We start from the raw sequence: 27,877 nt of genomic DNA, 5'->3' as shown, positions 1-27,877 counted from the left end.
AGAATCTCTCAGATCATCATTTTGCATTGTTTGAGAATGGCCACGAGAGAGAAGAGCCCACCATCACCGAATTGTGATCTGAGGTGTCTAGAGGACCAACTCACTTCGACAGTGTACTTGAAACGGTTTTTGTGTGAGAAAAAGAAAGATCAATAGCATTGGTTGTGTGGCAAGCATTGTCTTGTATTCTGGTAGATAAATGAACAATCTGTGAGGTAAATGTAATTTAGGCCATCTGTAATTTAAAAACCTCAGCATTTCGATCAGCTGGGTCAGTATGAGTAGAAAACGGAAGTTAGATAGAGTTGTTAATATTAAAATTAACAAGGAAAATTATTTCACTGATAGGAAAGTAGAAATTGAGTAAGTGAAGTTTCAAAAGAAGTCAAAGACTTAAGTAATTAGTGGATTGGGAGAAAGAGGCAATGGATGAATTTGAAGGAACCAGGTAGTGAGATTAAGCCAGAGAAGATCGAAAAGAAAGATTATAAATTACTAAAATCTCTGATAGGCAATATCAGAGCGAACATAAGCACGAATACCACCTTTGAAGCGAAAGGAATCGAACAGTTAATTAGGAGAACTGAGATAAGCAGTGAACGAATCAACTGGTAATTGGGATTCCGTCAGAAAACGTACGTGGGGCTAGCAGACTAAGTGGCAAGGTCATCATCGAGATTGGAACTGAGACCACGTGCATTTGTGACATGAACGAATAGTTGTTTGGGAAGTATAAATATTTTCACAGATACTTTTTTTTCTACTGGTTTGAGTATTCATGATGCATTCAGTATAATAAAAAAGGTGGAGAGGACATGTTCGAATTAACTTTCGAGCCTACAGACCAGTAAAGCTCCTGGAGTTGATGGGATATACCCTATAATCTTAAGAGAGGCGGCAAGCGAGTGCATTGAACCATTGAGGCTAATTATGCGAGCATCATTAGACTCTGGGGAGATTCCCTTGGATTGGAAAAGTGCAAATGTATCTCCCATACATAAGGGTGGCTCTAAAAGTGAAGTTGGAAATTATCGACCTGTCAGTCTGACTTCAGTAGTAGGGAAAATCATGGAGGCAATGATCAAGGGTGGAATTCAGGATCATTTGGATCGAATTGAAATTCTCAAGGATACTCAGCATGGTTTCGTAAAGGGAAAATCATGTTTAACAAATCTGGTTCGCTATTTCGAAAGGGTCACTCACGAGCTGGATTTAGGGAATAATTTCGACATTGTTTATTTAGATTTCAGCAAAGCTTTTGACTCAGTCCCACATGAGCGGTTGCTTTATAAGCTGGAACAGGTTGGAATCACTGGGAAAATCCTTAGATGGATAGAAGGATGGCTTCAGGGCAGGAGGCAGAGGGTTGTGATAAATAGCTATTCCTCAGATTGGGTTGATGTAAGAAGTGGGGTTCCCCAAGGATCAGTATTAGGACCACCGTTGTTTTTAATTTTCATAAACGACATTGATGAAGGGATAGAGGGCGTGATGTCTAAATTTGCAGATGTTAAAATTGGTAGAGTAGTTAATGATCACTGTCAAGCTGAGCTTCTTCAGAGAGACCTAGATAGACTTCAGGAATGGTCAGAAAAATGGCAGCTGTGCTTTAATCCAACAAAGTGTAAGGTATTACACCTGGGAAACAGTAATCCCAAAAAAACGTATTCACTTGGTGGAGTTCAACTAAACCCAGTACTGGAGGAAAGGGACTTGGGTGTTACGATACGGTCAGACATGAAGTTCTCTGAGCATTGTAGACAGGTTGCAAGGAAGGCCCATGGTGTCCTATCGATGATCTATCGAACTTTTGCAAGTAGAGATAGGGACGTGATAATCCCATTATATAAGGCTTATGTTAGACCACACTTGGAATACTGTGTTCAAGTATGGAGACCGCACCTGAAGAAAGACATCGGGCTTCTTGAAAGGGTGCAAAGAAGGGTAACTCGCCTGGTGAGATCGGCAAAAGGGCGTCCTTATGAAGAAAGACTTCGAATATGTGGGTTGCAGAGTTTGGAAACTAGACACCTTAGAGGAGATTTGATTGAGGTGTTTAAGGCTCTGAGAGGCATCAGTAAAATGAATGAGGACAAAATTTTCAAGATTATAAATGATGCTAGAACTAGGGGACATAAATTCAAGTTACGGGGGGAAATGTTTAGATTGGACTGCAGGAAGTTTTATTTTAGCCAGCGAGTTATAAATTACTGGAATAAGTTGCCTTCATGGGTGGTAGAGGCCGACAGTTTGGGGAAATTCAAAGGTAATCTGGATAGTACTTTCGGGTAAGGGAAGTGCATAGGATGATAGGTTTAATTTCCTTTTTATTTATTTTTTGTTTTATTTTTTTATTTATTAATTATTATTATTTAGTTATTTTTTGTTTTTATCATTGTTTTGTTCGGATTTTTTTTTTTTTTTTTTTTTTTTTTTTGGCTGGTGCAGCATAAGCCATAGGCTTTCTTGCACCATGCGGCCGTTACTAATACTAAATACAAATGAAATTATTGGATATGGCGTACACACGGCAAGAATATACCCAGCCCTTTGACATAACCTGACCTCGACGATACCCTCCCCCGCATAAACGCTACTTCGACTCCTTTCAGTCACTATCTGGCAGAGCAAAGGCAGCTAGATTATTCACTAGCTGAACCAAAAGATTCCTAGAGAGTTACCAATAGGTTCAGTCCGGTGGTCCACTAGTGGCCAACTTGCGAACACTGTTTTACAGCTGTACCCTGGAAATGTATGGAAGATTGATCTCGCCATGACGTCCATCATAACTTCAAAAGACATCAATTATACTGGATGATAGAAGAAATGGGAGGGGAGGTTGCGGGTGCTGCTTTGGAGACTAAACACGGGTTTTACTATTTAAAGCCTCCAATAAGAAAAGTGGTAATATAGCACCAGTTAAGTTGTCAACCACCCAGTAACATCAAGACATGTTGATGTCGATGATTTGATCACTGCCATCATGCAAATTGCAATATAGACAGAATTGCAATTATTTATTGCATTATTGACAATGCGTAAATCGTTCATAAACGATGAATGCGAAAACCAAAAAGCTTTTCGCTTAAAAGTTGGCAAGGAAGTGTGTGCGCGATATTACCGATGCGTGTGAAGAACCAGAACAGCGTTCCAGTCCATTCAGATCCTTGATATATTAGTTTAGCTGGCGAGGTACCTACCAGCTAAACTTTGAATCTTCTCATGCTCCACCACTCCACGGAGGAAACTTATTCCAGTTTTTGATAACTCGGCTAAAAGAAAAGTTGTTCCTACAATCTAGTGTAAATCTCTCCCCCGTAATTTGAATTTAGTCTTTACTTCTGGAATCGGTCATAAACAATGAGAATTTCATTCTCATTTATTTCTCTTATGGGAGCTTTATGCACCTCAGGTGTCTAATTACTGAATACGTAGACTACACAGCTCAGTAACTAGACACCGTAGGGTGTCTACTTACTGAGCTGTGTAGTCTACACATTCGAAGTCTTTCTTGATATGGGCGCTCTTCTTCCGATCTCTTCAGGCGCATTGTTGGTTTTCGGACCCTTTCAAGAAGGATTTGATGTGTGATGTGGTCCGCATATATGAACACACCATTCCACATGTGTAATACTATTTTACACATGAAGGTGAACTTCCTTTAATGAGCAGTAAGCATTTCAGATACAAGTATTTGTCCGTTGTCAATATTGTTTTAGTGTTAACAGCAAGGAGCTGTGTTTGGAGAGTTTCGGTTGAGCTATTTTGGCTCTGGTACACGGGTTAATTTTTATTATTTTAGTTAAATGTTCACAGTCGATGTACTTATGAGGGCCGAAGAATCAAGAATAATGCTAACACTACGCGCTCTGCCTAAGATCGGCAACCATTGTATTGATTTGCGAATTTCTCGCAATCTCCGACGAGATTTGAATCCAGGTTCTTCTTAAAATGCGTCAGAAGTGGTGAATCCACTCTCATGGAGGATTACACCTTAATGAAGGGCTTTGCTAATTAGTACTAACTACTCTCGTACTAAGGGACGTTACCTCTTTAAAGAACGCACTGATTACTTTACTTTCAGTCTGCTTGTAGAGGCATATTCTTTTAATGATGGTGCAGAATGAAAAGATTGCCAATTATTTTTAAGGAAATTTCTCTCATACGTAACAGACACTTTAACAAACTGCGAAGTGTATGTGCCCCATTTAATTCTCGGGAATTATTTACTATCCACACTACCCTTTATTCGGAACAGTCAATTTTTTTTTTTTTTTTTTTTATGTGAACCCCAAACACGAGGTATTAGAACCTATTGTACTTAGTACCGTTGCTTGGGTTGGAGGTTGAGAAGACGAAAGAAGATATTTGTTGACATTGGACTTTAACTTCTGTAGATTGTAATTTTCAGGAAATACGTATGAAGGAAGGTTGTTACAGAAAACGGCAAATGAATGAATAAATGAGGAAGATGAAAAGTTGGTTCTGTGGGTTTGAAGTTGGACAGTAAATGGATGTTGGCTGGTGGCGGCACGCGTTCGGACTGTTTTGAAAGAGAGAGCGGGAATTATTGAAGCCAATTCAGAAGAACAGTGCCCATGGAAGTATCTGTAGAAGAGGCATGCAGCAGAAACAGTACGTCTATGAGAAAGCGAGTGGAGAGACTCTGTTAGAGATGAATCATTAATTAACCTAACTGCCCTCTTCTGAATGGAATCAAGAAGCCTGAGAGAGGTTTTGGGGGCACCACCTCAGATGTGGGAACAATATTCCATGGCAGGGCGGATTTGCGATTTATACAGAGTGAGCAGCTGTTTGGAAGAAAAGTAACGCCGAGAGCAAAGGAGAAAACCAATTTTTTTTAGATGCAGAGGAAGCAATATTTGTAATGTGGCTTGTGCCAAGAGAGATTAGAAGTCAGGGTAATCCCCAAAAGAGATATATCATATTGCCTAGAAATGGGAGTGTCACCAAAGATAAGCATAGGAGCAGAAGAATCCTTTTTGCGAGATATAAGACAAGACTGAGTTTTAGAAGGGTTGAAATCAACTAAGTTGTCTTTGCCCCACTGGAGAATTACCTGAAGATCGGCATTTAAGGAATTGGCAGCAGATTTTCGAGAACTTGAAGCTGATTGAGCAGGACAAGGTTTCTCAAAATGGAAAGTGAAATGCAATGTACTATCATCGGCAAAACTATGGATAGGATTTCCAGTCAATGGAAGAAGGTCATTAATATACAAGAGGAAAAGAGTGGGGGAAAGAACTGAACCTTGGTGGACACCGGCATTAGTGGAGAAATTAGAAGACAGAGCCATCTACCATCACCCTCAGTGAGCGATCAGAGAGAAAACTGGATAACCAATTACTAAAAACAGTTGGCAAACCATAAGATGGAAGCTTGTTTAGAAGACCTTTATGCCAAACACGATCAAAAGCCTTTGAGATGTCTAGAGCAACTATCTGTGTTTCACCGAACCTTTCCATTGAATTAGTCCATAAATGGGTAACATAAGCCAGAATATCACCAGTGGATCAACACTGACGGAATCCATACTGGCGATCGTTGATCAGACGGAAGGTTTCTAGGTAGTTTAAGAGTTGGCGGTTAATTAATTTCTCCATTACTTTAGAAAGAGTAGAAGTAATTGCAAATGGGACGATAATTGGATGGGAGGGATTTGTCACCCTTTTTAGGAACTGGCTGGATATGAGCAAATTTCCAAGCAGAAGAAAAAACACCTTTGGAATAAGAAAGTGAAAAAAGGCGGCAAAGAATAGGAGTAAGTTCAGGAGCACAGGTTTTGAGAATAAGTGGAGAATTCCCTTAACGACCTGGAGCTTTCTTAGCATCAAGATTCATCAAAATCCTTCTGATATCCTTTTGACGGAAGACCACAGGAGGCACTGAATGGAGCGTGTTGGGAATGGTGGGAGGTGTTTTACCAAGATCATTAATACATGAGCTGGAAGAAAAATGGGATGCTAGCAGGTGAGCTTTATCCTTGGCTGAAGTGACAACGGAACCATCTGGTTTGGACAGAGGTGGGAGCAGAGATGGGCAAAAGTTGCGGCCAATAGCTTTGGCAAGAGACCAGAATGCTCGGCTACCATTAGGGCAAGAAGCAAGTTTTCTACTCTTAGCCTGTTCAAACTAGTTTGGACTGATTAACAACTGCTTTACAATTGTTGCGAGCTTTGGTGTAGGCAGGAAATGAAACTGAAGAATTAGAATCAATCCAATTACGATATGCAACATTCTTCTCTTGAACAGCCTTAGCACATTTATTGGAAAACCAAAGTTTAGATAAAGGACGAGATTTTAAAGTGGAGTGTGGGATAGAGGATTCCATTCCTGCAAGAATAATTTCACTGACTCGATCTGAATAAACGTTGACATCAGAAGTTTTGAAACAGTAATCCGACCAAGGAAAAGAAGTCTCGCAGGTCATCCCATTTTGCATTCTTGTAATGCCAAACAACACGAGTTTCAGAATAGCCATGAGATAAAGGGTCCATTAGAGAATAGACAATCACCAAGTTGTGATCTGAAGTGTCTAAAGGAATTCTCACTTTAACCGTGTACTTAGAAGGGTTGTTTGTGAGAAAAAGATCAAGCGTATTGGCTGTATGATTAGGATTGTCCGGAATTCTTGTAGGACAATGAACAATCTGTGCTAGGTCATTAGTAATTGCAAAAGCCTCAGCATCTCGACCAGCTGGGTCGGTGTGACTAGAAAACGGAAGCCAGCTGGAGTTGTGAACATTAAAATTACCAAGGAAAATTACCTCACTGTTAGGAAAGTTGGACTGGAAAAAGTCAAGTTGCAAAGAGAGGAAGTCAAAGAGCTCCAAGTGATTAGTGAAGTTGGGAGAACGGTAGAGACAACAGATGAATTTGACACAATGAGGTAGAGAGATTTTAAGCCAGAGAAGATCAAAGAGAGGAGATTCCAAATTGCTAAGTCTCTGACAGGGAATATCAGAACGGACATATGCACAAGTACCACCTTTGAGACGAAAGGAATAATACAGCGAATAATTTGTGCATCTGAGATGAGCAGTAGTTGAATCAACCGCTAACTGAGATTCTGTCAGAAAAAGTACATGGGTTTGGAAGACTGCAAGTGGAAATGGACATCGTTGAGATTAGAATTGAGACCACGTATATTTGTGAAATGAATTAGGAAGTGCTTGGAAGGTTTAGATCTTTTCGCAGATAATCTTGCTCTATTATTTTGACAATTCATGGTGTATTCAATAGTAAGAAAAAGCGGGTGGGACACGTGGTATGATGTAATGAAATTTTTGGATAGGGCATACACGTGGTAAGAATATAACCAGATCCTTGACATAACGTGGCCTCGACAATGCTCCCCGTAATAATGACTATAATAATGACTACACTCCCGTAATAATGACTACACTGAACTACGTTTTTCCCTTATTGTTTACATATTCGCTTATTTCCGTGTATTTAATAAATATTAGAAGAAAAATGCGACTGGATTCATTCAGTCGATAGTTGCCCAGCCAGCTAGAATGAGGGGGCTCGTATGTGTAGAGTAACTTTATTCCACTTCAGATGAGCATTTAAGTAGATCAGCGATTAGTTTCCATTGTTACATTAAAATTTCAGATCCATATCTCAGAATGCTGAAAAGATGAAACATAAGTATTGATAACATCACAAAACATGCTGAGAGACACGACAAAACACTGAATTAGACAAAGCAATAAAAAATTAAGTTGCTGTTTGTTTCTACTTCAAGTGTTCTACAAAATAATCTCACCTTGATATTGCGTCCTGGTTCATCCTCCACTAGTTGCCGAGCAATGTCTTTGCATTTAGTAGCGTTTGCAGGCTTTAAAGAATCAGATTCCCAATTCCGATCTGGAGTGTGAGCATAAAGTGCTGCTGGAGTGGCATGGGTTACAGTCGTAGTCGTAACAAAACCCGTGTCTTTTCCTGCAAGAAAGTTTAGACTTACGATTTATATAATCGCATTAACTGTTTATCTTGTGTTTAGTGTTTGATAGAAAAGTATGCGTTTTCTTGACTAACGTTAAGAAATCTGGTTTAGAATAACAAAAAAAACACAAGTTTGATTCCGAGAAATAAAAACTGCTCATGATCAAAGTTTAATTTTTGTCAGATGCATAAAAAATGCACATAAGCCTTATATTTAAATTCTGCAAGTAGAGTTCATGAGTTAGCTAAAAGCCAGCTTTCTAATGTATTGCTTATTATGCCTCCTAAAAACTCTTTTTTTTTTTTATATCTGTAATGTATGACACAAGAGGTAGTTTTTGAATGATGGTTAGAGCGAGTACACAAACACAACTGGTAAGACCTTCCAAAGCCCAGCGACCAAAAACTGCTACAGCAGTAGAATTCATTCCCAATATATTTATTGTCTGAATCGTTTAGCCATTTCTGCCATTATAAAATTTTTTTTTTTTGCGAATTTGTGTAGAGTGATCGAAATTTCATATTATGTAAACAAAATTAAAGAATTTAATAAATAAAAGTGCATTTCATTGTAGTAGTATTAGCCATACACTTTACTAGCAAAATAAAATAAAACCTTATTTTTCACTTATCACACACATTAATACAGCAAAGTGATGCTGTTGACGTCTATGGGAATGTGATAAGAGAAGCGTTATAGTTTCGTCATAATTTGAATTATAATATAACATAATATCGTTATAATTATACTATAATTATAACGAAATTATAATCATGTTTCCTTTTAATGAGGCCAAAGTAACTAATACACAATATGAATATACAAAACTCCTAATAACCGAAACACTTGAAATGGAGTTAAACCCTAACGCTATAAATGTACGTAGACCATACACGATTTCGGACTCGTGGACTTTTACGCGCATGTGTAAATAACATTATTTGCATTGGTTAATAATCTCGTCGTGGTACACTAAACTTAATTTTATTATTAGTATAAAAAGAGAGTGGAGATTGTTAGGTGTCCCTTTACATCTTGTGAGCACGGACCATCCCGAAATAACTTTGTCCCTTATTAAGAAGTTTAGTTTAAAATATTTTAGTAAATTTGACAATTGTCTTCAATCTCCTGTCTGTTATTGCTGGGTGGTTTAGTTGGTAGTGAGTTGATGTACATCGACTTCGCTTTGCTCTTCCTTTTGGCAGTGAGTAGATTATGGAAATTGAATACAGAATTATTTTTAAGAAACCCGTATATGTTAACAATTTTAAATCATAATATCTTGTTATAAATTTAGTTTCATATACGTGTTAATTTGATGTGAGTGTCAGGGCCGAAGAACTTCCTATAAAAAAGGTATGAGTTAAATCTTATATTTTTTAAATAGTATTAAAATAAGGATTGAGCAGTATTGCTCTTATATATTTTGAAAAGTTATAATTTGAGTATAAAAATGTGTTATTTCTGGGAAAGAGAGAAAGAGGATTTACACCCTGTTAAGTGACCCTTAATCCCTACAGGATGAAACAGATGAAACTGTCGCCAGATGAAACTTGTTTAAAAAGTTAAAAACACTCATTTGGAACTCATTATCACAGAATACATGTAGTTGTGGTGAAGTTACCTTACCGAATAGGTCCGATACCACAGGGGAGGCCAGAGGAGTCAGCATGTCCATCCACTGGTTCAGCAGGATTGTTAAAGTTCAAGCAGGCCATTCGCCCGGGGAGGACAGGATTTCGTCCCTTTTGTGGCGTGAATGCAAACCAACTAAGCCCACATAGAACACATTAGAGAAGAACTAATAACTGTTGTGGAGTGGCTGGTGCTAACTTCGCTAGTGCGGGATATCTTTGTGTTACTGCTTTAATTTTCATTCTTTTTGCTAGTCTCTTCTGAGAAAGAGATGTGGTCCTTTGTTTTCAGAGGGCAGGATTGTTAGCGGATTGAGGAACCAGTGATACGTGATTTACTGGCATCCTCTGATATTGCGCATCTACTAGTGGATGCGAGACCTTGACCCAGACGGTACGTGGTAGTAGGAGTCCGCTTCCTTGTGGCAGGAAAGGGAATCAGGAAGTAGCTCCCCTGGTCGTCACTCTTCTTGCTACGTGATCAGTCGACAACGCGCCAACTTAAAACTACACTTCATAAACATTCACGTGATAACTTTAAGAGTTTGTTTCTTTACAGTTTACTACGACGGAGTCAAGCATATGTTTAAGAGACGCCCTACCGTAGAAACAAGGAAAGTAGGCTGTTAAACCAATGGCTAGTAGGAGGTACATTGCCTGGAATGGAATACGCTGACAGTGAAGCCATCGCCAACTGCGGTTAATACTTCATGCGTGCAGCACTCGCAAGGGACTTCGAAGAAGTGGCCGAGGGCAGTTAGTGTGACTCAATTTGTAGTCCATGAAACGGATTGATCTGTTCAAGTGTGGTGATATACCACGAGAAATGATTTTATGCAAACTGCCTTACGCTCAGACAGCGAAGTTTAGTTGTGGCTTCAAAATAGTTTGTATATGCTTCGCATGTCTCGGCTCAAACTTGAAGTCTTTAAAGAAAGTTCTATTCGACCATGATAGTAAGCCCGGGTTAGCTCTGTCAACAAACTGGTTTGAAGACAACACCATGTAAACCTGGCTTAATTGGCTCAATTTGTTTTTGGAGCATTGATTGAAAAAGTCAGACTGAGGAAGACTGTCTGAGCTAACCTGCCAGTTTCTTGACGTTGAGTGGGCACGAAGCGTGTGTGTGTGTGTGTGTGTGTGTGTGTGTGTGTGTGTGTGTGTACGCGCGCGCACGTGCACACACACACACGCACTTAGGGTCGGACGCCGACTGCGGGTTCCTACATCTGCGCTATATGTACACTGTGAAGAAACACAGGACTACTGTAAATGCCAGAAAAGTGTTGTTGGGTGTCCTGGCATTTGGCCGCAAGGCCCCTGGTACGACTCCGTTTCCCGCACACACCGCTAGGAGGTAGCCAGCCTGCCCATTATTCTCTAGTTTGACCTCTGTCAGGAAGCTTAGGCGACTCTGGCAGAGATCAATGTAATAAAAAATAAAAAAAAAAAAAGTTAGTGTGTGTGAGCTTTAGAGTCAAGAAAGGGGAGAAACAGGCAGAAGTATGGGGAATGAAGAAGGCATCCCCCAGGTACAACGGAATATATCCATCAGGCAAAAATAGTGAATGGGAGTGGGAGAAAAGTTGCCGTGCAAGGGAGCATCTACTAGTGGATGCTCCCTTGCGCGATCGCCATTTGGCACAATCTTCTTACTCTTCTCATTCAGCTCCGGTCGTTATGTCAATTTCAGTGGTGATGTAATTAAAGTCCTATTCTGTGATTTGTGTCTAAGTCAGTAGGGATATAAATGGGAATGCAGCTGTGGCTGTCTTATACTGGATCTTCTCAGATTTGGTGGTGTAGTCTCAATTGCTAGTAGGTCTCTGCACTGATTCCCAAAATATAGGTGGTTGTCTTCATCTTGGTTTAGATGATGATCCAGATAGTAACTTTATTCATGGTAGGGTCTTCCGTTGTGCAAATAAATCCTGTGTATAGCGCGTAAAGGCGACATAGTCTTCTAGCCACAATGCCTCTTAGAGGCATTGTGGGTTTTCGGTTATTCCGAGTGCAGTGAGCTTTCCTGATAGATTCAAGGCTGGTTAACAAAAAGGTGACGTATAGGCCAGGGGAGAACCATGTGGGAGATTTTGGATATACTGTTGCTATTGTAGGAATGAATTTTCTGGTGACTTCCTTTTGTAGACTGTCCACCTAGCATGCCAGACCTGCTGCACGTATGCAGTGAGGCGCTTCTTCTCGGCCTTGATGTTAAATCCAGACAGGTGATGGCTTTACCTTTGGAAAGCATATAAGGCAAACCACATTTGACTATTTCTAGAGGTAGCAACGTCGGCCAGCACTTGCAAGGCATGGGTGCTGACCGAGCAGCAGGCCCAGGTGATGGTGAGCAGGATGATGCGCTGAATCGAGTCAAGCTTCCTCTTGTTAACTGCTGTCTTTGAAAACCAGATACATAAGTGATTATGGGGTGAACATAGCCTTATAGAAGGTGAGCGCGCGTCGCTTCAATCCCCAGTCCAGACGTGCCACGAGTGCAGTATATTTTCGAATTTTGGTATGTAGATATTTCAGGTGTGTGTGTGTGTGCACGCATATACAAAAGTTTTTTTGTGATGGTGCCAAATAGGTTTGTACCAGCCAAACCTGTCGCCTTGCACGCTGGCATTTTATTTCGAAGTAATAGAACTTGTAATAAGATGCTTGTCTAAACCAACTAAAATGAAGTACTAGAAAAATCACAGGCATGGTTGATGTTTCTTTTTTATCTCTTCGTTTTTTCCCTAACTTATGAATAGATGAATCTGTAAAATACTTGTTCTGGAGAGTAAGAAGTACGCAAAGCTAAGTGGTTTAGAAAAGCACTTCGCAAGCATACCTTGTTCTTGTGCCCATTGTAGAACTGAGCTGACTTCATTTCCAAACATCGACTCGCAGTCCTTTTCCTTCGTAAGGGCATTCACTCCGATCACTGCTTGATTGGTTTTAACTCCGGTAAGGAAAGCTGTAGCTGTCGCAGCTGAGTCTGGAACCTGTTTGTTAACGGAGTACGTCTGAAGAAAAAAGATGAAGGTTAGAATAGTCTGTAGGTTAATAAAAACCATTAATAAAAATACAGTTTATCGGTATCTCGTTACACGCAAAAGAAAGTAACGCATTAAATAAAAAATTAAGCATAAAAAAGGAATTAGAAATAAGACTAACGATTCGCAAGGTCGGATATTTCTTGCTAATTCAGCAGAGAAACAATACCTTGTGTATAAGCCATGGTCGACATAATAGCATGGCAGCCTTTTATAAGGATATTATAAACTTGTTGGAATTTAGATTTATTTTGAAATAATAATAATCTAACTCTGTACGAGATCCCGATTCCAATGTTCGCTGACTCAGGCATATTTTTGAATCTAAGCTTCGTTCAATCAGCACCTGGAACTGCTGATATTTCATACCACGACTCCAATCGATCGCTAAACAACACTTGCGATATAAACATGACAAAATCAACTAACACTCAAGTACATCATCCCTACCATCTAATACTGTATGCATGTAAAATCTGGGAATCAGCTGCTTATCCAGATTAAAGCCATTTCGCAGCAGACTGTTCCAAAGTGTGCCAGCACTTAAGAGCAGTCATTGGGTATGCAGAAAGAGTACTCTGAGCCAACTTTTTCCGGCCTTAGGACTCCCTTCATGCTGATTCCAATTGTCTGAAATCCACTTTGCTCAATCAGTCACAACGGGACCAAACATGACAAGTATCGTAAGTCGCTTCTTTAACTAGCAGATGCGTCTGAGTTGCGAATACTGTTTTAGAACTCCAATATTCCCGCGAAATGTAAGGAATATTGGATATCACCATGATGTACGCAAAAAAGCATTTATGGTACTATATGACACAAAAGATGGGGTTGCTAGAGCTTTGCAGATTAAATATGGATTTTGACACTTGAAACCTCCAAGTAAGCAAGTGGTGATTGTACCATCTAGTATTTGCCTGCTGAAACAGAAGGACGCCTTTGCTGTGTGAAGCAGACTCCACACCACGCCCCCACCTCCCTTCTTACTTTGATCGTACCTAGGTGGTCACTTCAGTACACTAAGTGCAGTGTTTCCAGATCTTGATTGTGGGGTTATACCCATCGTTATTAAAGACTCCCACCCTCGTGGTGGTGCAAGTAGAGGATTTGCACTCTGAGACCTTCATAATTAGGATTTGATCAATGAACTATAGAAATAATTAATGAGCCATAGTCCAGTGACAAAGGAAATAGTAGCTGTAAACGCATATTCAGAGCAAAGTTAGAATTGTAGGATTAAAAGCACCAAATATGGTATTGGCTCAAAACGAATGAATGCATCACTGTTACCACATAGTCCTTTGCCTCATTGTGGAAAAAAAGAGGCATGTAGTACGAGTGGCTCAATTTAAATCATCAACAGTCCTATTTTTTTGAGTGTTCGTGTACTTTTATTTACCTGCGTTGTACTTTCTGCGCAAGGAATACTTATAAATTTTGTTAATTCACGCCGAATCTGTTTATCCATAAAAATGAATTTTTAGGCACCTGGAATAATAAACGTATTACCAATACCTTCAGAAATACCTGAAAATGCAACTTACAATAGTATATCGTTTATATTGGATTTACAACTCTTGAGTATAATTGGATGTCGGTTATGATTTTTTAACGGCAGCTATCTTGAAAAAAAAAATTAAAAATCTAAATAAAATCCTCTTCCATCAAGGTACCTAGCACTTTCTCATCCCAATATAAAAAAGCGACTAATGATTGAAATATTTAATTTTATTCCTTAATAATGTAAGTACTGCGAGTTAATTAAAAGGTTGACATTTTTTAGTAGTGTCTGTATCGACGCAGTCCATTCCTTCTTTACCATACTCAACACTCAGATGTCATGGCATTCATGCATGGAATATTTGCGGGAAGAAGGATGATCCCCCTGATCAGCCTGTTAAACCCATGAAACACCCATAAAATCAGTAATGTTAGGAGTTTAACAGAGTAGTTATTTACAAAAATAATATCTATCCCTCTTAGCAGAGGAATCGGGATCTGTCTGTTAGAGAAGATTAAAGGTTACTTGTCATAAAAAAGTTACATAAAAAACGTTCTGTAAGGACCCGTCCTTACATTAATTAATAAAATTTGTTAAATATTATGAGAATTTAACTGTAATACGAATAGTGGTTTTCTGGTAAAAACAACATGGATTAAGAAACACTGGAATTCAAAAATACCTTCCAGTCGCTCTCTGTTTAGTAGTAGCTTGTTTGTATGGAAGTTCTTTGACGAGTCAGTGAAAGTAATATACCATGACAAATCCCCATTAAGACAGAGGCAGATGCACCATAGTAAGGGCCAAGAGTGCTTAAGCTGACCCTCTTAAAGATTTCACGGTGAAACGCTATTAGAGGTGGGCGACGTCACCAGGTGTGCGCGCGTGAGGTCACGGGAGGAGCTGTGACGCTTCTCAGCTGACCGGAACTTCCGCCTCTTTCTAGATTGTTCTCGTATGTTCGAGGTCCACGGAAGTTGGGACACAGAGTAAGGAAGACCCGCCCACGGAAGAGGAGAGGAGACAAATGAGAACACAGGAAAAAGGATGTGCAGATCTCCTATTGGCCAGGAAGAAAGTAGAGGGAATTTTGAGAGGGAGATTCTGAAAAGGTTTTCGTGGCATTCTGGAAAAGTTTTCGTGAGATTCGGAAGAAGTTCTCGGAGCGGTCTGGAGAATGATTTGAAGATCTGGAGAATGATTTGAAGGAGTTGGAGAACGATACTAAGCAGAGCAGTAGTCTAATTTGGGTGATAGCTGCAGACCTGAGGTAGATGGAAGCAGTGATAGAAATTCTGCATATCCCGACAGCCAGTAGGAATGTTCACCTGTAAACATGGAAGCCGTAGTGAGGAAGAAGGAAGAATCACACCCTGAGAATTATATAGGCGAAGCCAGTCGAATGAGTGGTCGAACCATTGACCTACTCGAAAACCCCTCTATCCACGGAAGAAGAAATGCTGACCGATAAAGAGTATGCGACACTGATTGATTCCAGCCGTACAGTATCCGGTAGGGAAACACCATAATCACCGAGATCCCCAAAAGAGCGCCCCCGCATTCCAGTACCTGAATGACCGATATGAAAGGAAGCCGAGCAGGGAGGAAAGTTCCAGGCCAAACATGTAAGTGCTATAGAGGTTACCGAAATAGGTGTACTTAATTTATTTAGGAAAGGACTTTAGGAGAAATAGATATACATAGTAAGGAGGGAGGTTTAAGTAATGAATATATGAATAAAAGTGTAAGGTATTTAAGACGGACGTAGCCTATAATTAGAAGTGAAGCTCCTCATATAAATGCTTGCTGGAAGGAGAGGGTATAATAGATAACTGAGAATTGTTTAAAGCTGGGAAAGGTTTTATAATATGTATGAAATTGAAGGTTGAAATTTCAATTTATTATGAGTTGATTTGTGGAGAGTATTTCTGAATTAAGTAGGGGCTAATTAATAAGTGATATATAACGGTATAGAGGATTATCTGTTTTGAAGGGTAATGTTAAATTGAATTGATTAATATTTCCTGTTGACCTGATTACAGAAAGGGTGTCTGATTGAATAAATGAAATTTTCTTACAAATTGAGACACGAACTCTGAAGGTTTTTGTGAGCCAGTTCATTGGTGGTAGTTGTTGGTTTATTATACAGACTGTTCAGGAGAAGAGTGGGAAGAATCTATGTAATGTGTATGACACGACCTATTGAAGTCCCTGTAAAGAACATGAAGAGACACCATGTCATAATGAATAATAATGTGTATTAGAATAGGATATCAGATGATGAAACAATTGAGTTTGAACAAGATATTTACACATATAAAGGTTAATGAATTAACAAGTCACCAGCCAAATATAGTTTGACCAAATACTATTGCTAATTTCTGTATGATATGTTAATAAACATTGTTTTATTTTACATTCATGTGTTGGAGTCTGTCATTCCGAAACTCAGCCAATCCTGTGGAGAAATACTTAAAATAATTAAGGTCCCCTACGAGTCAGGTAATCTTCTGAGAACAAACAAGTCAGATGCTAAGTGGGAGGATTGGACTACGGGGATATACATATAAAAAAGGGGGTTAATTATAATAATTAAAATATAAAGAAAATTAGGGCAACCAAGAAAAACAATAATACCCACAGCCCCCTCAATAGACAAGAAAAACCCCCACAGTTCCCTTTGTATAATGCTCCTTTATATTCCGATTGTGGGGATCTCAAAGAAGGGGATATGAAGGCCATGTTTTTACCACAAAGGGTAACGTTCTCAATTCAGAATATGGATCAAGAGGTTGTATAAAAGATGCGATTTTTTTTTTAGGATTAGCTGCTTTGACAGCCATTTTCGTTTAACCGACTGACTGCCAGTTCGCAATAAGTCGGATAAGAGGTATTCTACTGTGGAAACGATATTTATTAATTTTAACTGACAATTAACTGATTTATCACCGGAGTTATTCCAAGTCAAATTTAAAGATGGTCTAAGCTTACCTTAATGAGAGCCACATGGGGAAACTTTTCGAACACCAGTAATCCCTGCTCACCAGCCTTTCCTTCTTTTTGTCCTTTGTAAATTCTTGCAGCCGTAACAGTCTGTATTCCCATTCCATCTCCAATAAAGAAAATGATGTTTTTCGCTACATTATTGTTGAGATTTGTCTTCTTTAACGCTCCCTCCAACGCTTCCTGGCCTACCCGATACCAATACGCTTTGCTTTCCTCTGTAATGAAAGTCAAACTAATTTATTTAGCTTTTATAAATGGTCAAGGTAACAAAAATATTGTTAAATTTAAAAATGATCCGATATGCTATAAGATCCACTTTAATGTTAAATAAACAAAGTAAAACAGCATTTAAATATATTCTTCTGGGAAATAGTATTGTTGTTATTCCAAGTACATGCGATTACCCGAATGAAAAAGAAAAAGGTTGGGGAGGGATTGTTTTCCTTGGACAGTGCATTAGGACAAGGAAGTTCGTCAGTTATGGACTTCCAGGAAAATGAAAACCTTATTGCATCTCACGTCTTCATATTGCCCAACGGAGTTAAGCATTTTGCATAATTTTTACGAACGAAAACAAGTCTTAGATTTCACACAATTTTGTACTAATCGCTGAGAAGAATAGGATAAAAACATATATACACTGCTTTTTTAATTTAAGCTCTATTGAAAGAAGCAGCACTAAATAACATAGAGAGATCACGCAAGCTGCATCTATGGAAAAATTAATATATTCAGGTCGAAATCCCATTCCAATTGAAAAGTTTCTTTTCGGCTAACTTCCAAATTGTGGCTTTTGGATTTGCAAGGATAATCCAAAGATGTTACGATGGTTATGGCCGATTACGAATTTCAGCACAATCATAATCGCTAAATTCAAATAGTTGTGTAAAATAGTGGTCAAGTTAAATTTACAATATTTAAATTTTATTTTTATTAAATATTAGCATATTCAGTAATATCCACTTCAAGAATCGAATATTTGACAACAAATATCACGTTAATTAGAATGAGTTTTTGTTAGTGATAGTTATTGTGAACATCTGTAGTATTGCTCTAATAGCTGAAGGGACCATATGCTTCAACCTCGCCATCAACAAAAGATTGCATATTACAGGAAAATTGCTGTTTATTTTAATGATTGGAGTGACAAAAATATTACATGAAGAAAATAGATGGAAGTAGATTAAATAGGCAGCACGTATAAGAGTTTTACAACAGTAGTTGAAAGCATATAAACTAAAGAACACTGATTATCAGTATTTTTTTAAGTTTAAATCAGGTATTCATTGTATCAGGCAGTTAACTTTTTAAAATCATCATGAGATGTATTCAATCTCCAGAACAGCGAAACCATGCTAATCAGACTACATAATAAAGTTACATTCTCTGGACTTTACAGAGTATTGTACTGAGACACAGAGTATACCACGTGCAGGGTGGGGGGGGGGGGGGGTCGGCAGATTCAGTGCCACATGACAAGTATTTTATGCTCATCCACTTTGCATTCTGCGAAGTGGATAAGCATAAGAAGGCTGATCAGTATTATACAAGATAAAAATTCAAGGGTAAAATCAGTAATTGACTAAGTTCATATTAAGGCTTCTTGCCAAAGGCAGTACTACAATACCATGCTATTTCTACCTAATGTCTTCTACCTCAACAAACCAAGACTTGGCTGGTTCTTCCCTTATTTACATGCTACCTTTCTTCTGACAGGACATGTGTCATTCAAAAAGAGACTTCAGGACACTGGGCTTGTAAACGATGCCCATGGGTTTGTGGAGAACTGACACCACGTAATGAATTCGTGTAACATCTACCTGGACCTACGTAATCAACAATTACTGGAACCGCTATGATCTCTCCTCGTACCTGCTCTTCCCTCATCACCGGCTACTATCAGAACTGAATGAACACCCAACTAGACATCCTCCTCGTAGGAATGACAACACTGAACTGATAACAATCAAACTCAAGCACTTCCCATTGCACCTACCCAACTTTGCAGACCTCCCTTGTTCTGCAAGCCGTCTTCCTTTTCCTGGCCTTCGATGGGCTCCCAGACCACGGGCGATTCCGAATTCTCCCTCCCCACCTGCTTTCCGCTGGAGGATGCCTTCTCTCCTCATCCTCCTCCTTTTGCTTACTTTGACCACACCACTTGTACTGTCTTCTTCACTCTTCCATTTTTTTATTTATTTTTTTGTCTCAGTCCAGAAAGCTCAGGCGGAGATCAGCCAGGGTATGAGGGCAGCCTGGCTCACCTCCCAGTGGTGGTGGCAGGCAACGTAGGGTACCACTAGGGGCCAAGTAGCCAGAGACAACAACAGAACATAACACAATACTGCATAAACCAGACACTACACTTTTCTGGCTTATGCAGTAGTTCTGCATTCCGTCACAGAGTACATACGGAGCAGATGTGGAAAAACACAGGTGACGCCTAACCTTAAATACTATGCCACTATTAAGGCTTTTTGTTATGTAATAGAAAAAGAAAAGGATCCAACTCTAGTTGAGAAATTTTTGTCTACAGGTTTTATCTGCAAAGGAACATGCCAGCATAGAGACCCTGAATTCTTTGAAAAAGCTGCTACTGGAATAAGCCTGTCTGTCAGGTGAAGCCTAAATCTCACTGTAGAGATTGGGCTAGTGGAATCCGCTTACTACTGGCCCCAGATATTTGGAGCCGAGATGAACCCTGCTAGCATTAACTGCACTAATAATTCTAACGCTTTCAATTAGTCTATTTACTTCAGAAGCCAGCACTCAGTTGTATACAGGCGCCTCAAGTTTGTTGATGCTGCCAATCACTAGATCGCCACCCCATTTATTATGGCGAGATATAGAGATCTGGTGTCTGCCCATTCCAGAACGGGCAGCAGGTGTCGTTTCATCTGCCATCGTGAGGTGCAACTCGTCCGTTGGTCTGTGAAACAAACAGCAGAACTTCAAGGTTATATCCATATCATTGTTTGTTTAAGATGAGGATTCGAGTTTTATTTGTGGGAGTTATCTGCAGGATTTTTCTTCAGTGAACATATTTCGAGCGTTGATTTTGCTGGCTGTATTTGAAGGCCGAATTGGGGAAATAAATAATCATTTCGTATAGCTCCCGCTTTATCCTTCTGTGAAAAGTTGGTAGTTGTCCGATCTATTAATGCGAGTCATCAGTTTGATTACCCCAACCTTACTGAGCTAAGTTAATGGTTGGCAATCCTGTATTGTAGTGATGGTTAGTGATTATCCTTGTTAATAAGTTGTATATGGTTTATAAATATTTAATTTCAAATTATGAAGTAACTTGCTTTCCCTCATCTTAATATCTATTAAGCGGTATTTCGTTGTAAATACTGTTATTCTTGGGGTGGATCGGATCTATCCAGTTTTATTAAAGGAGACTGCAAAGGAAGTAAGCAAACCCTTAGCCTTAATTATGAGAGCTTCCTTGGACTCACGTAAGGTCACCATGGACTAGAGATGTGCAAATGTGACCCCAATCCACAAAGGACGACACACAATTACAGACCAGTTGGTTTAACTTCTGTTCCAGGGAAACTAATGGAGGCACTGGTTAAAGAAGCATTGCAGGATCATCTAGACAAGACACAGCATGGGTTTGTTATAGGGAGGTCTTGGCTGACTAATTTGATTGGATACTATGATGTAGTCACAAAGGAATTGGATGCAAAGAATAATTTTAATATCATATATTTTTGACCTTGGAAAGACTTTTGATACTGTTGCGCATGGAAGACTGCTGCACAAATTGAAGTAGTGTGGCATTGGAGGGCAATTGCTGCTATGGATGAAGGGACGGTTGAGTGGGAGAAGACAGTGGTAATCAATGGACACTGCTCTTCGTGGACTAATGTTATTAGTGGAGTCCCATAGGGTTCAATGTTAGCTCCATTGTTTTCTGTATTTATTAATGCTATTGATGATGGTTATATTAGGCTTAATGTCTAAGTTTGCAGACGATATGAAGGTTGGCAGGATTACTAATGACAGTACGCCACTACAACAAGATCTAGAAAAGTTTAGCAGATGGGCTGAGAGGTGGTAACTGAAGTTTAATATTGACAAACGTAAAGGACTGCATATGGGAAGCAGGAACACCAGAGTAACGTATCAACCGTGTTGTACTACACTGACGGTGGTAGAGAACGACCTCGAGGTAGTTGTACAGTCAAATATGAAGTTTTCTGAACAGGGCAGACAGTCTGCAAAAGTAGTTCATGGTGTCTTGTCAATGATATACAGGAATTTTTCTAGCAGGGATAAGGAGGTGATTATCCCCTTGTATAAGGCAATGGTTAGGCCACACTTTGAGTACTGTATACAAGTCTGGAGGCCTCATTTTAAGAAGGATGTAGAGCTGTTGAAACGAGTACCGAGAAGGGCAACAAGATTACTGAATGGAACAAAGGATTTCTCTTACGAAGAAAAGCTGTAGTGTCTATAGACTAGGCACCTGCGAGTTGATCTGATTGAGGTGTATAAGGCCTTGAATGGTTTGAGCATGCTCAACGTTGATGGCATTCTTCCTCTTGCTCAGAATAATCGCCTGAGAGGGCATAAATTCAAGTTGAGAAAAGACAATTGTAGGATAGATGTGCGGAAGTTTGTTCCAGCAATCAACCAGCGGGTAGTTGATTGCTGGAACAAACTCCTATCTGTCGTTGTAGAAGTTGATAGCTTAAATAGATTCAAGGCAGAACTAGACAAAAATTTGGAGCGAGTGGATGAGTGAAATCAGGTTTGTTTTTTTTTTTTGGCTTGCCTTCTTCCATCATGTACCTTTACTATTGCTAATTAATAATAAACAGGTAAAAAATTTACAGCCGGGAGGTATCGGTGCTCACTTTAAACAATCCAGTGGAAATAACCCTGTAGGCTAGCAGTGATTACATCAGCTGCAATTGCTGTTCTTGCACACTCTGTGGAAAAAGCCTAGGTTTGAGCGCTACCTAAACGGGAGGAACTTAAATGCTTATTCCAGACCTTGCCCAGATTACTCCGACTCGAATAAGGATCTACCCCTTCGAAACTAGAGTTTTCGAGCTGTTTTTTTTTGGTAAGATTTTAGGAGCATTAACAACTTGGGCATGCTCCTAAACCTAACGACCTTTAGTTTCTGGAAGAAACAAAACAACACGGCAAGTATCATGGAAATAGAATTTAAGTACCTTATAGGTAAAACATTACTAAAAATAAAAGTTCTCCTGGTAACTTTACTGCAAGCTGCAGTTATTTCTCCAAATATTCATAACTACGAGAATTACCGTGCAACAGCTCGTTTTATCTGAGAGAATTGCATGCTTTCTGCAGGTTTGGAAGCTTTGACGTGGAGTATAACAATTGCGTCGATCAAAAGTGAAGTCGGCAGAGATGCCGCCATTTCTGGTTGGGGGTGTGGGGATAAAAAATAAACTAGGAGTATCATATTGTTGACGCACATAGAAAGAATAAGAGTTAAATAATAAATATTGAATTCTTAGCGGGACTTGAGAGCTTTACGGGTCTAACTTCGGATGTCACTATCCCACGGTAACAACCCAATCAATCACCAAAGAGTAAACACCATCGCTTCTGAACAATACCCTGTAGAAGCAATATGAAAGACTACGATAGCATGCTAATCGTGATTAACAGCGATTAAAAGAAACGTTTTCAAAGAATCATCATTGTAATATCAGGAAATATAGTGCCAATTCCCTTTTATGGTTGTTTCTCTTGGCGGTAAGGTTTAAACCATTTGTATGAACGTTTTACACGCCTATATTTTTATCGTACAATTTCCATCCTAAGTTAGCGTTCAAGTCCATTCTTTATTATAAAGAATGGTTTTTTTTTTTAAGAGATCTGTTATCAGCAACGAAAAAAAAAAACTCATTAAAACATTGTGCCTATGAATAAAAGTTATTAGACTAAAACTAGCTTTTCCGGGACCGTATAATTCTAAGCAGGAAGTATAAGGTCATTTAATAAACAGTGAGCCCAAATTGTTCCCTCCCAAATATGACACCAACTTACTGTTTTGAGACTCATGCCTCTTGCAGTGGAATGGATTCCGTCATTTGGATAAAAGTGATAGGTTCGAATCCCATCGAACACTGGTGAAATTCTTCCAAGCTTATAAGAGAGGATTACGGTAATTAGCCGATATTAGGCAGAAGAAATCAATTTCGCAAGAGTTCATCAGCGAATCGCTTGCCTAAACCAGATGGGTTAGATGGACGATTCGCTGTTTCTCGTCCTCCACGCCAACCATTTAAGTTTACGAATTATAGATTTAGTTCGTAAAATGTTGGGTTTGCAAATTCCAATTAATTTTTAGTTTATCGTTCGCAAAATGAGTTCGTGGGGAGGGTTAACCGTCATTAGTGGAAACTGACAGAAATCTTGAAACTATAAAACACTGTATTATCAGCACAAGTGAAGGGGTTGTGGAGTATTAATGTGGAAAGTAAGCATTATAAAGTTTAATTAAAGACTAAGAATATGGTAACCTGGTTAATTATAAACAATAACAGTGTAGCACTCAGAAGTAAAGAATTCTGTTGATTTGCGAGTCGTTAAGATTTTCCCTCTGGAGGTTGCAGATTGTGAAATTTAAAAGCTTTTTGGACAGATATTTTTCTTTCTCAAATTGCAATTCTTGCAGCAGATCGTGATGGGCTGCCAATAAAAATCTCATTCAGATACCAAGCAATTACATTGGTGTTGGATTTATTCTTTTGAATCAAATTCAGTCCTTTTTCATCAATTCTTCAACATGTAGCCATTTGTATAATTCAGTACTTATGCTGAAAGTTTCCTAAGAAATCAGATCACGGTGAAACCCCCACTTTGCTTTACTTGTGATGATATTGCTTTATAAGTTATTCATAAATTCCCCGTATTGATTTAAATAACTTCTTAATACAATTTGGTTTTACTTAGAATGTTAGATTTCGTTAACCACTTCAGTTAAGTTTTGTTGAAAAAAAAAAAAAAAGTTCAGGGAAGGCTAATATTGCTTCAAAATTTCTGGTGGGGTGTCAATAACAAACCTAATGGACCACACCAAAAGTTTCGAACAACCAAACAACTTTAGACTGAAATCACAGCCAAGTTTCCACCTTGATTGCTCTCCCCCTCTAACCAGGAACTGATAGAACATTTGGCTCCCCCCCCCCATGAACGCAATCGAGGTGAACAAGCCTTCGACAATTCTAAGAGGCTGTATTGAAATGGGATTCCCATGAAATAAAGTGTTTCACTGTGCAGGGCCATGCATGTAACGAAGTATTACACTCCACTTACATTTATTGATCAATAATACAAAATAAATGCTACAATGAGTCTTTGTATATGTTAATGAATGAGATCTTTAGTTTTATTAGAAAGTAAAGAATTTTCTTTAAGTTATGACATCTAACATTCAAAACAGCTTGTGAAACAAGGAAACTTGAATAATTGGTTACTTCTTTTCCCTTGAAGTACCTTACTGTTAAGTGGGCGGTAATTACGCGTAATGGTTAAGCATTCAGCTCATCACGATACTCAGAAGAACTTAAGTTTTCAGAATTAGTCTGAAGCAAAACTGAATTCCCCCTTACAGTTTAATATTCAACCACCCTTAGAAGAATAAAGCATTTCACGTCTAAAGTTCATTTACTTAAGCAGAGGCTCTCAGCACACACTAACATGACTTAGCAGAAAACAATTGGTATATAAATAATATCCGGTTTATATTTATAAGATAATTTCGCTGTTTGTTGCAATTCTTTACACAGCCAAGTTCCTTATTTAGAAGAGGGCAAGATCAGTTTGCTGACCCGATGAACCAGTTCTGTTGAACGTGCCTATTGCAGAAAGTTGCACAAATGATCGAAATTCGGGTCCAATTCTTTTATTTACCACCAATCCCACCCATTTGAAATATCCGAATATCAATTCTGATAATAAGCATTCGAACATCGACTTACCTTGAGGTAGGACGGCCGGAAAACAGAAGTGAGAACAACAAATGAGAATACAGTAACTGATAAAGGTCAAAGCATTTTCTGCCGTGATCATATTTATTAATACTCTTTCCTCTCACGCTTATTCTTCAGTGATAACAAAACACTTTTGCTGCATCACAACACAACTGAAAGATAACCCTCCCCTTTAACTAATTTATACGACACTGCTTTTGTCACGTGTTTATCAACAAGCATATATTTCGCAAAGAACAAAAGAAAAAAAACGCGTTTAACCAGTTTTACAGGATTATGGTTGTAATAGATATTACTGTTTTAGAGTACCACAGACGCGGAACCTAAAAAGGTGAGTACACTTATTTAAAAACCAGAAAAATTCTACGAAAATTATTTAGGAAGAGTCGTCTTCAAACACCAATTATGTCCTTGCAAATATAGCTACGTCACGATATTTTTTTTTACTCTAAGAGTGTCGTTTCTTCGTGCAATTCTCGAGTTGTAATGAATTGAGTAGTAGTTGAAATTTTGTTTCAGCGTGTTTTTCATTGATTGACAAAAATAGCTGGGAAAGGCATAAGAAATTATACATAATACGGCTTTCTATCAGAAGTTCTTATTTGAGGAGAGAGAAATTTTATATATTTATGCGTTTCTTCAGATAAAATCACCACGTAAACATTGTTGGTTGATTCCTGGTGGACTTTCTCTGTGTTACCATAAACTGGCTTGCAAAAAAACGATCATAGAGACGTACACAACAATAACAGAAATATCCTAGATTATTACTGGTGGTCACTAGATTACCACAAAATGTGCAATATAAAATTCCAGTGATGATTTTCGTAGATTCATGCGATGGAAATTGCAGTTAGACACTTCATTCTAAAACGAAATAATCTGATCACAAAACCAAGGGAAGCTCTGTTATTTTTCCCATGGATGACTTAAATGATGATAATATTATTTGTTAATAAATTTGCTGCTGCTTTAAAAGATCCTAGGCTGCAAAAGCTTCTTACTGAAAAAAAAAAGAAAAACAAATCCTTCAAAAGTTCCATGAACTACAGCAAAAAAAAAGTTTGGTGCACGGATGATTGCTATGGTATGAAAGCTGTATTTCTCCATTTAACAGTCTAGCCAATGGTTAAATGAAGCAGAAATTTCGTAATATTCAAGGTACTAAGAATTGGATTGTCTATCCCAATATTTCCTTCCGATGAAGACTTCTATCAAATATTAATTCCATGATTCAAAAGACTTAATTCTGCGCAGCAGAATTAAGTCTTTTGAATCATGAGAGAAATTCAAATATTTTATGGTAGATAAGTTTAACATAACTGTGGTTGGATATGTATTCAAATTTGACATGCAAAAAAATGATGGACCAGCCAATATGTTTGGTGAAAACGGGGTGAAAAATCCACCTTAGAAAAGCAGCCCCTCTCTAAATGTGTTCAAAGTGCAAATAGCGAATTAAATTTAATACTTAATGGCTTTGTAAAGCCTGTATCTGCTGAAAAAACTCGTACAGATTTCTAGTACAGTTATGTATTTTTTTTCTTATTTCATTAAAAGCAGGATAGATACAATGGAGGTATAATGAATGTGCTTCTGAAATTATACTGTATATAAAAGGTTCTGCGGAAGATAACGAAGCAGTCACACAACCAAAATATCGGCCCGTCTTTTGAAACCAATTTTGTTATCACACTAAAGTAAAATCTCGGATATCGTTGATAACGTTTCAAAACAGCTTCCGCATTCATCTCTCGATTTTTGTGTGTGTTGTAATTGCCTTGATTAGTATAGCAGAAAGTATAATAGTTCGTCAGTTTTCACCCATTTGGGGAGATCTGGGTTGAAATCCTATCGGAGAAAAGGAATTTAAGTTAGTACGAGATGGTGGGGGGGGGGATTAAGGCTGGGGCACGAAGTTACACATCCTGATTGGTATGAAGAATTATTTCAACATATTGCAACGAATATCCCACACTGAGGAGAAAGATTGCTTAATGGCGCACAAGCTGCTGTGGTTATGGTGCGCCTTGGGTCCTTATACGATCTGACCTTTCTTGTACCTGACTTGTTGATATACCTTGATTTCATTTTTATTCCTCTTGTTATATGTAGGAATTTTGAAAAATGAAACTTATTTAGGCGCGCTCCAGGCAGTTTTCATATGGGAGTTCTGGATTGACAAAAATGCAACGAAAATGCGACTGTTGCCATAGGTTAACGCATTACAGGCACTTTGAACAGCTAATTATCGTACTAGGTTAAATGTCGTGGTTTTCGTGCGATCACCGAAGTTAAGCTGGTTTAGTAATTGAAATGGTAACCCCCCTGGGAATACCAGGTGTTGTTGTATTCTTTAATTTTATCTTCTGTTAATCTGTGGAAAATATTCTTCAGATTTTCACGTATCCTTTAATTTTGTTAATTGGTAAGATAAAGTGCAAATCTGTGCTTTATATCTTTACTTTTATAGCTTGTAGATAATATTCCTCCTATTTTTGCTTATTAGAATTGTCGTTAATAGAATTAAACATGTCGCTTACTACATGTCGTCTTTTGTTATGGAGTGCCCATCGTTAAGTGATTTAATCGTAAAGCGGGGGTCCACAGTAGTAAGCGTTGTAAGGCGTATGGCACACGTGCATTGCGTCCGTGGATTGACAAAAATCGCCAAGAAAATGGGACACGAAAAAATATGTCCCCCCACCATTGTATCACTCCGTACAAGGCAC

General features: G+C 38.6%; 1 protein-coding gene across 1 annotated transcript in view; it reads right to left on the bottom strand.

The window, feature by feature from the left end:
- Nucleotides 1-25,305, bottom strand: part of LOC150081867 (alkaline phosphatase, tissue-nonspecific isozyme-like) — a 43,330-nt gene extending 18,025 nt beyond the window's left edge. The window contains exons 1-4 of the mRNA XM_090378950.1: nt 25,134-25,305; nt 17,146-17,375; nt 12,449-12,623; nt 7,793-7,968 (exon numbers count right to left, since the gene is read on the bottom strand). Of these exons, the coding sequence (XP_090235076.1) occupies nt 7,793-7,968; nt 12,449-12,623; nt 17,146-17,375; nt 25,134-25,224 (672 nt within the window). The 5' untranslated portion in view covers nt 25,225-25,305. The remainder of the gene's footprint in view (nt 1-7,792; nt 7,969-12,448; nt 12,624-17,145; nt 17,376-25,133) is intronic.
- Between the last annotated feature and the right edge of the window lie 2,572 nt (nt 25,306-27,877).

Source organism: Mastigoproctus giganteus, chromosome 8 (genome assembly GCF_048544385.1).
Source record: "Mastigoproctus giganteus isolate SK-2022 chromosome 8, ASM4854438v1, whole genome shotgun sequence".
Taxonomy (NCBI): domain Eukaryota; kingdom Metazoa; phylum Arthropoda; class Arachnida; order Uropygi; family Thelyphonidae; genus Mastigoproctus; species Mastigoproctus giganteus.
Note: the sequence above shows the minus strand (reverse complement) of the source record. Positions and strands in the feature narration are given on the sequence as shown.